The sequence below is a fragment of the Erigeron canadensis genome, chromosome 9 (genome assembly GCF_010389155.1).
Source record: "Erigeron canadensis isolate Cc75 chromosome 9, C_canadensis_v1, whole genome shotgun sequence".
Classification (NCBI taxonomy): Eukaryota; Viridiplantae; Streptophyta; class Magnoliopsida; order Asterales; family Asteraceae; genus Erigeron; species Erigeron canadensis.
Genome location: NC_057769.1, coordinates 25950011 through 25962478, shown reverse-complemented (window position 1 = coordinate 25962478; position 12468 = coordinate 25950011). Strand labels below are relative to the sequence as shown.

Genomic DNA, 12468 nt, shown 5'->3' with positions numbered 1-12468 from the left:
TAATACCACTCTCAAGCGTTCATTTTATCACATTAACGTCACGTAACACTTGTAAAGTGATAACCAACAGATACAGCGGCGGTATCACATGGGGGCAAACTTCAAAGGGGACAAATGTCCCTCAGATTTTGTAACGTATTTTCAAATTTTCATCGATTTTAATTTTTTTTTACAAGCTTTTAACATTTTGACCTCTTTTATATTTATATTTTACGGATTTTTAATTTTGCCCTCTCTAAGATTTTTTCCTGATACCGTGTTCGAACCGATACACCTTAATTTGTGTAACACCACTTCACTTTTTCTTTACTTGATTTTTCTAATGTTATCATATCAATTAATTAAATGGTTTTTCTATTATTATAGAAACAACGATTGGATTGTTCATGAAAACCACCCCATATCTTCCCTTCATCAGTCATCACTTAACCGACGGCACAAACCAACACCCATAATCGACATGGTCATAACAATGGTTTGCTTAACCGTGTCGGTTTCTACTGACGTGAGGCATGAGATTGAGAGATGAGGTGATATAGATATCAAGACATTTCATTATTTACCTTAAATAATACATCATAAACCTGTAGTCTCATATTGTAGGTACGAGTATATGTTATAATAAAATAATCAATATAAACATATTTTACTATTAGTTTATGTGAGACAACATCTGTAATTGTTTAAGATGACACCTTGTTTTTGACTAGTGGGTTTTTTTTTTTTTTTATAATTATTATTCATCCTTGATAGAACATATATAACTATATAAGTATTGTATTATCCAATATATGCTAGTACTAAATTTAATTTAAACGAATTCGATTTCAAGTAGCATGTTATAAAACCTATATGCAATTGCAAACACACCCATCTATGAAAACAGGACATATCATAGTCACAGGATAATTTTTTTTTTCTTTTAAACGGCAAAGATAAATTATATAAAAAACCTACTAGTAAAATACTAGAAGTCAAGATATAAGTGTACAATGCTAGTATACAACAATTACAAAATTAGGTATCACCAAAAAAAGAAACTACTTCTAGACTATTGTAAATTACAATCAAACTAACCACAAGTTTAAAAATAATCACAGGATGCTTAACCCTCCATGATCTAGGTACTAGATCACGTGTTTCCAAACGAATAACATAAGTAAAAAAAGACGTTATATCTATTTTAAACCCTCTATGTTTTGTGTGTGTTTGGTTTTTTGTGTTTCAATTACCATTCAAAAGGTCAAAACGAAATTTTTTGTTTTTTTAACAAATAAATATCTGTGCTTATCTTTTCATTTGTCTAATATTTACAATCAAACACGAACACAAATTAAACCACATGACTCATTATTCAAGCAAGCCTCACTCGTATATACGCCTAAACTTAAACAAGCAAACACGAACAACACAACAAGCCTCGTTCATGTTCGTTAATCGCCTTAGTATATATCGATGATACGAGGACATACCATCAATATAAAAAATGGAGTAATAAAAAGAAATAAAAATAAAAACTTTTATAAAATCAATGAAAAAAATAAAGACAAATGAAAAACAATTTTCCATCCAAAAAATATCAAAAACACAAACAAACAAAGGAGAGGGGAGATCTCTCTCTCTCTCTCTCTCTGGCAACCATTTCACCAACCCTAATTTTCTCCGTCTCCATTTCCATTTTGATTGAAATTGAAATCCTTTCTTATAATTTTCCTTCTTCTTTACCAATTAAATCCACCTTCACTTCATTCATTAATTTATACCAACACCTATACATACATATAGATATATACGTAGATATAGAGATATAACATATATATAGATATATGCAGGATAGCAGGAAATAGCAAAGAGGAGGCGGTGGTGAGAAAATGGTGGGAGGAGGTGGAGCCTTGGATCGGAAAAGAATAAATGAAGCCTTGGATAAACATTTAAATAATTCTAATTCTAATAATCCTTCAACTTCCTCCAGGCTTTTGAATAATAATATTAATAAAGAAAAAGATAATAATAAATTATCATCTATTCCTTCAACTTCCACTGCCAAAACTAATAAAGCAGCTTCTGATGGTTCTTTTTTTTTTCCTTTTTTTTTTTTATTATTTTATAATTTTTTGTTTCTATTGTGTCTTTTTATATGTATATGTGTGTATGTATGTATATATAATTAGGTATGGATTAGCTGGTGATAAAGTTTAAGCTGTGGTAGTTATAGTAATTAGGTTTAATGATTTGCATTACTTAGGGGTGTTTGTATCAAGGGTAATGGAATGAGTTTTATGATCCCTTTAAAAATTGTTACATCATTTGGTTGCATTTTCGCCAGTCTCTAGGGACGTACATGATTTGGTTACTAATGTGGGCTTTGAGAATAGGTTTTCGTTTCCCAATATGTCCGGACACTGTGTTAGGAAGTAGGAACAGCCTTCGCTTTAGCATAACGGAAGCAATTAAACAAGAAGATATAACAGAAAATAGATGGATAAACGACACGAGATTTAACGTGGTTCGGCCCCAGTGGAGGGCCTAGTCCACCGGCTGCAACTAGGTTATTTTATTGAGATTACATTTACATATAGGGATATATTTATAGGAGAACAGATTAGTGTTTCTTGAGTGCTGAACAAGAAAAGGCACTAATGGGCTTTCTAATAAAAACCAGCCCAAAAGGCCTTCACACCCAACAATCTCCCACTTGAAGGCCTTGCGATAAACTTCAGCCCGCCATTCAAGCACACAATATCCCGGTCAAACAGTAACTCCAGTAATCTACATATTTTTCTTGAACATTCGTAATCTACATATACTAGAAATCCACCAAGAAATCCACCAAGCCTCTGGTTCCAAGAACAAACTAAAACTTCAACAGCAGAAGTTTCCCAAGTCTTCAGTTCTCCATGAACAAGCTAAGATTTCAGTAAGAATAGATAGGAACAGAGGTCCAGCTCCTAAGAACAAACCAAATTTCAATCCATGTGTACCTAGTTGCAGCGGCCCTTTACATCAGTCACCTGAAAGGCCCATTGAAGTTGTAAACTGCTCCAATACAGTCAGACATAGCTGACTCAGTCATGGCAAAGATCACCAATGACCCATCCTCAATCTCAATCGGCTTCTACTGATTTCAAATATCGGCAGAGACTCCAGAGGAATAACAACACTCTCCACCAGCGGTAGCATCACAAGAGAGATTTTATTCGGAACTCTGGTCTTCAGAACTTTACGTCAATTTCAACATATGTCAAAACACTCCTTGTGCTCCCACTGTTACAAATCTCGACCAAGTTCAAACCTTCGAATACGCTCGAAAAGATTACCTGAAAGTCCAGAGTCCTTTACCGCGCACCAGACTTGTATAACTCTCGAATCAGCGAGCCAAGACTTTTCTCCGAAAGTTGGTTCAATTCTTTCGGTAGTGCAGATCTGCACACTCCAAAAGTTTAAACAACAGACTAGTGCTTCACTACAGTAGGTAACATAAAATGAAGAAACCAGAATCTGTAACAAGAGTCTTCACTACCTTCCAACGAGCCCCAATGCATCAACCCAGACACATTCTCATAAGCAGAATTATATCAACCTCGGGCGACTCTAAAACCCTAAGCACCTCATGCAACCCCCACAAGTCAACTATGCACAACTCTAACTGTCCCTGTTATTCCAACCCATGCTAAACGAGATTTCACGAGACAAACCTTCACTTGTATTCAACCAGCGAAAACCTTCACCCAATAACAGTACAAAGATCCACTCAAAATTCAAACCACTGATCAAAATTGAAGAAGGAATAACATCCATAGTTCCAGACCAGTTAATAGCAAACGATCAATAACAACAATAGAGAAAACAAGCGTTAGTTCCATGACTCTCACTCGTGTCGACACTAGCAACGGAATAGGAATACTCAAAACCAAAACACTCCAAACCTGCTAGTTCTATCTTCGTCAAAACCAGTACTATATCCAACAGAAACCAGTCCAACCCAAAACCCATGTATATACCCGGTCGAACAAAGGCTTAACTCTAATCAACCTAATACCTTGTTTCAATGGACTAACTTCAAACAATAGTACTTATCTTCTTTTCTTTTCTAATCGATCAAGGTAATATCACAGCAACAAACTTAGTAACAACCACCCTCAAAAAACCACATCCTATTCGTGAATCAGAATAACCCGAGATACAACTCAAACAATGAACTGAACACAGTACCTCAACCTCTAATCAATGACGAACAAGAATGTCACGGTGGTAACCAAGAACTGGGGCTAAAACCTCTCGAAGAAGAAAACCAAAACAGTGCTTTTATCATCAAGTCAATCAATAACCCATGTATATACCCGGTCGAACAAAGGCTTAACTCTAATCAACCTAATACCTTGTTTCAATGGACTAAAAGGCATTCACACCCAACACACTGTATATTTATAGGAGAACAGATTAGGGTTTCTTGAGTGTTGAACAAGAAAAGGCCCTAATGGGCTTTCTAATCAAAACCAGCCTAAAAGGCATTCACACCCAACACACTGTATATTCTTTCACGTATTGTGCTTGGGACAAACGTCTGGCCTGTCAGCTTTGCCGTTATTTATATTTTTTGCAAGTTATAGTTTGGCATTATGAATTGAAACATAAGTTTTTGACTTGTTCATAGGTTGCAGGTTCTTCCGTCTAATGCTTGTTTGAATGATGGTTATTATGGTATCTGGATAAGTTTACTTGATGAGCGGATTTTTTTTTTCTTTTTTGTGTTTCTAAAACAACAAAAAGTTCATTAAAGGTGTTTATGTAAGCTTGTATTGAAGGGCCTATGAGCTTTTATACAAAGGAATAAGAAGATAAGTTAACTTTTTTACTGAGGAATTTGATAATGCTATAGTTCAATAAACCTTATCTATATGTTCTTCAAATAAGCTTACCCAAACACACTCTTAAGATAGAGTTTATGCGCTTGCTATCTTTGATGAATTTCAAGAATGGTGTGCCAATACCAGTGGTATATATGGTAACGTGTTTATTTTGGTAAAAGAATGTTAATCATCAGTTACATCTATTTGGTTAAAGTCATTACAGATTTTGCTTGTATTTTTAGTTTATGGATGCTTGTTTAAGGCATGGTTTTTCTTTCTGGGGAACCATGACATTTTGTTATTATTTTTATTTTTGCAGAGGAATCAGAGACAGACAGTGAGGAGTCTGATGTTAGTGGTTCTGATGAGGATGACACTTCTTGGATCTCATGGTTTTGCAATTTGAGGGGAAATGAATTTTTCTGTGAAGTTGATGATGAGTATATTCAAGATGATTTTAATTTGTGTGGATTAAGCAGTCAAGTTCCTTACTTTGATTACGCGCTTGATCTTATTCTAGATGTGGAGTCATCCCATGGTAAGTTATTCACATTAGCTAATGATGTCAGCTCTTAACATTAGTATAGTGGTCATTTGTTGCGGGCAATAGCTGTTAAGTTGTGACTCATCAATTTGTGATTTGACTCTAGTATTCAGAGTCTCAGAGAGAGAAAAAGTTTTGTATTATCTATAAATATACTCTGCTTTCCAAGTTTAATATTATGGTTGTGGTCTTTTGTGGTTTAATTTCTTGTGGGTCCCATGACTTTCTTGTGCGTAGACTATTATGCTCTTATGAACCAACAGAACTGGGTGAAATAGTTTCTATCTAGTTTTGTAGTAACTTGTAACTGTTTTCAACTTTAATTAGTTGCATGATGAAACAATAATCCTTATGATTTCATTATTAGTATCCCTTCAACTTGTTGCCGAGAATTTAATGAAATTTTTACAATGTAGAACTCTTGTTTGTGCTCTCATACTAATAATGGCGTGTTGCTTGTGTTTATGTAACGGAGATATGTTCACTGAAGAGCAGAATGAACTTGTTGAATCAGCAGCCGAAATGTTGTATGGGTTGATACATGTGCGGTACATATTGACTCCCAAGGGAATGTCTGCCATGGTATAAATCTATCTTACCTTTTTGTTTCTCTTCACAATTCACATGGTCTAAAATCCCATTCATATGACAATCTGCAGTTGGAGAAATACAAAAACTATGACTTTGGACGGTGCCCACGAGTTTATTGTAGTGGGCAGCCGTGTCTCCCTGTTGGACAAACAGATGTACCACGTTTGAGTACTGTGAAAATATACTGTCCAAAATGTGAAGATATTTACTACCCCCGTTCCAAATATCAAGGCAGTATCCTTACATTACATATTTATATGCTTATGTGTATTTTGGTACTAAACTGCTTAATGTTTAAGGATGATTTTTATATACAATCATTGCACTTGACATCCTTGAAAGCTGCTGTGCCTGGAAATAATTTAACAAAAACCCCTATACTAGCAAATCAAGGAATTTCTGACCGTTTACTTGATCTTTGATTTCAAAAAGAACAATATACCTTAAAACCTTTCTGAAAAAATGGTATTTGTTGCTGATATTTTTTTTTCTTATACAGATTTCCCAAATACAATGTTTGTTCAATTTGAGACAGAATGTCAAGTACAATGGTCATATTTTTTTGCTCTGATATTTTGTGGTCTATCTTAGTACATATCCTATAAATATAGATTAAGGAAAATCTATGCCTAACTTCAAGCTCATAAAGTTAGTATGAGGATTCTTAAACTAATTTGGTATTGACAATCATGCCTGTTGTAGTTTACCAGTCCGTTTTTTTGGTTTTGATATATATAAAAAAAACATAAAGCAGATGGTTCCATATGTTGTTTTTGAGGGGTTTCATTTGCATCTGTATTCTATTTTGGATTTGCATTATTGTATGTACAACATGCCCATTGTCTTCTACAAGTATTATCATTTGCATATTGTTTGTAATTTGTAATGTCTGTTCTATGTCAACTATTTTTAAGCACCCGTTGTAAACTTGTACTTTTCACTCATTTCATTGATAATCCCACTTTCAATCTTGTTCCCTTTTCTTCTTTTTTGGTTGGTGTGTGCTAATAAATTGCATGAGTGAGATAATAGGTCACCGATGCGTATTGCTTTATGTGAGTGTGTATTCTTTTCCTTCACTTCCCATAGATATTGACGGCTCTTATTTCGGCACCACCTTCCCCCATTTGTTTTTCATGTCTTATGGCCACTATAAACCACTTAAGGCAACACAAAACTACGTCCCAAGGGTATTCGGCTTCAAGCTCCATAAACCATGAACAGCCTTGTTTTAACTGAGGCTATATTTTCAGTTGACTGGTTTTTGCTTCTGCAAGCGGTTCTGTCGAGCCAGGTTGGTTAAAATGCAGATATGTCCAGAAACGGAATTTGATTGACACTGCGAATGGTGGATCATTTCTTCTATTTTTAAGCAAAACTTGTATCGGAAAAGTACTTGAGATGGTATTAGAATAGTAGTTGCAAACTTTTATTTTTAATTGATTTGGAAATTTATATGGTGATTCACTTGGTCATGTAGTTGCAGTAGTTACTTTTCCTACAGGACATGTTACCTTTAAGAGTGTTACTTATTTGACATGTTCAATAGGAATTGTTATATTCTAGTTCTAAACTTGGGAACTATTTTTGTAAGTAGAAGATGAATATTTTATATTTGTTTTTTTCATAATGTTGCATGTTGTTCCAATTTACTTGCATCTGAATTTTGTATCTTGTATCATCATTGTATAGATTTTTGAGTTGGTAAATGTTTAATAACTTGTTATCTGCTTATAAGGTGACTTGGGATTGCCAATCGATGACCTGGGATTGATATTGGTTGATCGTGTATGCTGGCTACTTAAATTGATAGCTTAAGAGGCATATAATTGGATCTGGTCTCATATGTGCATGCTCAACTTAGAACGAGTCACCAACTTGATAAGCAAATTGTTGTCCTTTTGTTTGCTTTCTTGACAAGGTTTCGGATGGGCTACTGCATATAGAAGCATATGTTAGGGTAAATTATTTATTTATTTAAAATTAACTAGCAATTTTGCAAGACTGTTAGAGATAACAAAGTGTATCGGTCCATATCATGGTAGTCTTTGTCAAGTTGAACATGTCCCCTTGATTTCATATAGTGGTGAACAAAAACCAGTTTCTACTAGACCCGAAACCCAACCGGTTTTTGGTCAACGAAACCAAAACCGGGTTTCACCCAACCCGGTTTGAAACCGGTTTGGGGTCAAACTTTGACCAGTTATTGACCAAGTTTGACTCGGTTTTTTTGTCAAAAACCCTGAACCCGGCCCGATCTCAACCCGGTCTCTAACCGAAAACCCAAACCGGTTAGTAACCGTCGGGTTGGGTCAAACCCGGTTGTTGACCAGTTTCGGGTTCAGGTTCGTTTTCGAGTTCAGGTTCTAACCCGTTTTTTTGTAGACCCCTAATTTCATATAGAAATTAGAATACCACCTTGACGAGGTGAACATGAACCGGTTTCTACCCAACCCGACCCGAAACCGAACCGGTTTTTTGGTCAACGGAACCAAAACCGGGTTTGACCCAACCCGACCCGGTTTGAAACCGGTTTGGGGTCAAACTTTGACCTGTTATTGACCAGGTTTGACTCGGTTTTTTTGACCAAAAACTGAACCCGACCCGATCTCAACCCGGTCTCTAACCGATAATCTAAACCGAAAACCCAAACCGGTTAGTAACCGTTGGGTTGGGTCAAACCCGAACAGAGTTGGGTCAAACCCGGTTGTTGACCAGTTTTGGGTTCGTTTTCGATTTCCAGTTCCAACCCGGTTTTTTTTAACACCGACTGAAGTTTTCGTATAGAAGTGTTCACAAAAACCTCAACAGTAAAGTAAACTAATTCATTTGATAATGCTTAATAATGACATATGAATTCTTGACAAAAACTTTTGCATATCGTTCAATATTTTTGTGTCTCGAGTCTTTTATATAAAGATTTTTTTAAGAAAAAGGAAATACGAGATTAGAGCACAATTGTTTAAGCTAGCTGAAATGAACCCATAACAAATGAAAAGTTCGAAGAAAATCTTTGGACTTCATCTTCTAACAAAGAAATAATGGTTGGCTTGCGAGGTAACATTTGAGCCAAAGTTCCATTGGAACATATACGACTCTTCCCCAAAGGTCAGCGGACACAGGCAAGTGAAGCTGCTCGTGAAGGGGTTAGGTTCAAACACACATGACATGTATTTGGCAGTGTCTCCTTTCGTGGCTCATGACACGTACGCGATTAAGGGATGACGTTGCCAAGACGAATTCCTTTGCCTTGTTTAAGAATGTTGAATTGATACATCACATTGGGTCAATACCAAGATTGAATATAGTTTACTTCTTTTGATTTGGATTCTCCTTAGATTCTATTTTTTCTTCTTTGTTACGCAAGTTATTTGGGTTAACTACATATTAAATACAAATATATGAATACATAATCTGTTGTTGATGTCTCATGACACGAATTTAAACTGATATAGTGGAGTGGTTGGTTGGCATACATCAGCTTTTATTATGGGGATAAATGTTAAATCTTTAACAAAGCAAAGTGGTGGTAATGTGAATTTCCATTTTTAGGAATGTATACATTTTAGAGTTAGAGTTTTTTGAAAGTTTATTTCAAAGGTCGCTTTATAAGACTACTCAAATGGGAGCAAGATGTTGACAATAGGTGCCTTATAAGTAGTTTATGTTTCTTATATGTTGATTAAAAACTAATTACTACTTTTAGTTGCAATGCTTTCGAAAGTTAGTCTCAAATTAGTTGTCCATTTTTTCTATCTTCATATATGACTTAAAATAATAGTCTACTTGCAAATTATTATTTTTTTGAAAGGTGAATTTCGCTTGATAACTTCGTGTCGCGATATGACAGCGAGAGGTCTAACATACGTTGTCTTAACTGGGTCCGCGTTAGAGAGCTCCCTCGAAGTAGAAATGCCTATTTCAAATACCCGATTGGGGGAAAACCTCATACTAATCCGCTCAAAGGTACGACGATCAGTAGGGGTAAACCCTGCCTCCTCAGACTTGAACCTGGGTATACCTTAGGCAAGCCTTCATAAAAAGACTTCCAATGTACTTCCCAAGTCTTAAACCCAAGACCTTCTGCTTGTAAAGCAGGTACTCCACCATTTGAGCGATAATGAAACAAAAAAGCTTGATTATTGATCATAATTTGTGAGAGGTTAACTCTTTTATCATTGTGAAGAGCTAAGAGAAATTTCTTCAAATAATATATTTAGAAAAAAGACAAAAACGGTAGATTTCAATCATTATAGTATATGATATTTTTAATATATGGATAATATTTATATCACAAAATAGACGGCTTTAAAGAGTTTGGTAGGTTAATACTTGACATATAAAGCTGCGTAAATGTACATTTAGATATATCCACATTAAAGCCTAAAGATATGAATTGGTCATCTATCAACCGGTATTTGATTACATGGTTTAAATTTTGCCAAAAAGAAAATTTATGTGTGAGAATGGTAAATTACTGAATATGAGTTCTATGCGGTGTGTATTCTGGATACTAAGACTATACATGAAACGAGAGGAGATTCACCCATTTACCTCATTAAAGCCTAAAATTATAAACATAACTTACGCTCACTTAATTTTTCTTCTCTACAAATTCCAAGTTCCAAAAAAAACTAGTCCAACTGGTCAGAGGCATCCCAGGTTTTACACAAGGTCTTGAGTTCGATCGATGGTAAATCTTGGGGTTTTTTCCTCCGAATACTTGTAACGGCTCATGGTCAACATCTCGTTGTCTAGGATACGTGCAAGGCTTCACCATTATACGGTTAGGTTTTTCCGGATGTTACATACCGACTGAATGTTCGGAAAAAAAAAATAACACAAGATAACAATACACAAACAACGACATTACTTAATCTGGTCAAAAATGTAATATGAAAAATGTAAGATGCAAATAATCAAATTTGTACCAGAAGATAAAGGAGATCGAATGCTTTTAAAAATTCCAAAGACAAATAAAATGATACACAAAAATGTATTTTGAGCTTATGATATCACACAATTAACAGGTGCGGCTCCTTTTCACCCACTACCTTAGCGATTAGGATCCTGTAAAGGTGATCCTACTTAATAGGTAAGGTTAGATTAACTTTAAGCATTGGATTCAAACTAATGGCTAAAATTAAAAATTGATACTTGACTCTCCATTTTAATCCAATAATTAGAAGTTGATTCAAGAAAAAATTGATACTTTGGAGAATCTCATCCCTACCTCTATATTCTATTCTTTTCATCTACGAAGTCATAGGTATCGCCCACGGATATGTACAAATAAACACACTGGTTTTATGTATAACAAGTTTATATAATATTTGAAATCATAATTAATTAGAAAATTGGAACAACCTAAAAACCAAAAAAATATTCCTAAAATATAGTGATAACGATTTAATGGAAATATAAATAAAAGTTTAAGTGTTCATAATATAATTATTTTACTTAATTTACGTAGTTATTTGTCATGACTTGAACTTATTTGTTGTTTATTTATTCCATTACTTAAAACTCTCGTCAAAAATCTTATTAACGAGCCACCATTAGATTTTTTTAAAAAGACGAGGAAGAACAAGAATGGAGGAAAAAATTGGTTCAAGAGTTAAGTGCATAGACTACTCTTTATTTGACGAAGGTGGAAGACAGGATATTGAACGCTCCAATGGAGTTTCCTGGCGGAGGACGTAGATAAAGAGTGGCAGGCATATGAGAATCGGTTATGTAGACTTTTTACTTAGAATTTAGTTCTCTGTGACCTTCGTAGTGGTTTTGGCCTTGAGTGGAGGTAGGCCTAAACCGAAGGGAGAGGTTAATCTTGCGTTTATGTTGTCCCCAAAATGTTTTGTTTGTCATTGGACATAACAAATGAGAGATTATTTAGAGGATTAGGATTAGGATTAGATTAGGGGATTTGAGAGTTATGTGAGAGGAGTAGGACTAGTTTAACTAGGCGTCCTAAGTACTTTATTTCAGAGGTTGTTTAGCACCCATTACCTTTCTTGCATGATTGTTTTCATATTTATATGTTTGTATGCATGATTGTTTTCATATCACATGTTGAGTTTATTGCAAGAGGCTAGGTTTATTATGTTTTTACACTTTTATATGTTTAATATGTTGAATATGGATGCTATTGTATACATCGCCGACTTGATACTATATTGAAATTAGGCATGGGCCTAAGGCCCCATAAATTCAAGACCCTAATTTTAGTTGGAATAAAATTTTATCAGGCTACTTTATTTTTACATAACTAGCCACTTCATAAGTTTTTATAGTCAAATTTTTTTTACAATTAAAATAATAAAATAATCATCATAATATATTAAATCTGTAACTAAACACTTCAAAAACATCTGTATATTAACATATATGTATTAAGAAAGTATTTTGTTAGACTTCATAAAAGGTCCCCAAATTGATGGCGCTTAGAGCCATCAAAAAAACTGAGCCGGCTCAGATTGTATA

General features: G+C 34.7%; 1 protein-coding gene across 1 annotated transcript; it reads left to right on the top strand.

Annotated features, from left to right (window-relative positions):
- Positions 1 to 1576: 1576 nt before the first annotated feature.
- Positions 1577 to 7615, top strand: LOC122580850 (putative casein kinase II subunit beta-4). Its single transcript, XM_043753003.1, has 5 exons — positions 1577 to 2070; positions 5170 to 5388; positions 5870 to 5976; positions 6054 to 6219; positions 7075 to 7615. Exons 1-5 carry the CDS (start codon positions 1872 to 1874, stop codon positions 7203 to 7205), a joined length of 822 nt encoding a protein of 273 aa, XP_043608938.1. The 5' UTR covers positions 1577 to 1871; the 3' UTR covers positions 7206 to 7615.
- Positions 7616 to 12468: the final 4853 nt, after the last annotated feature.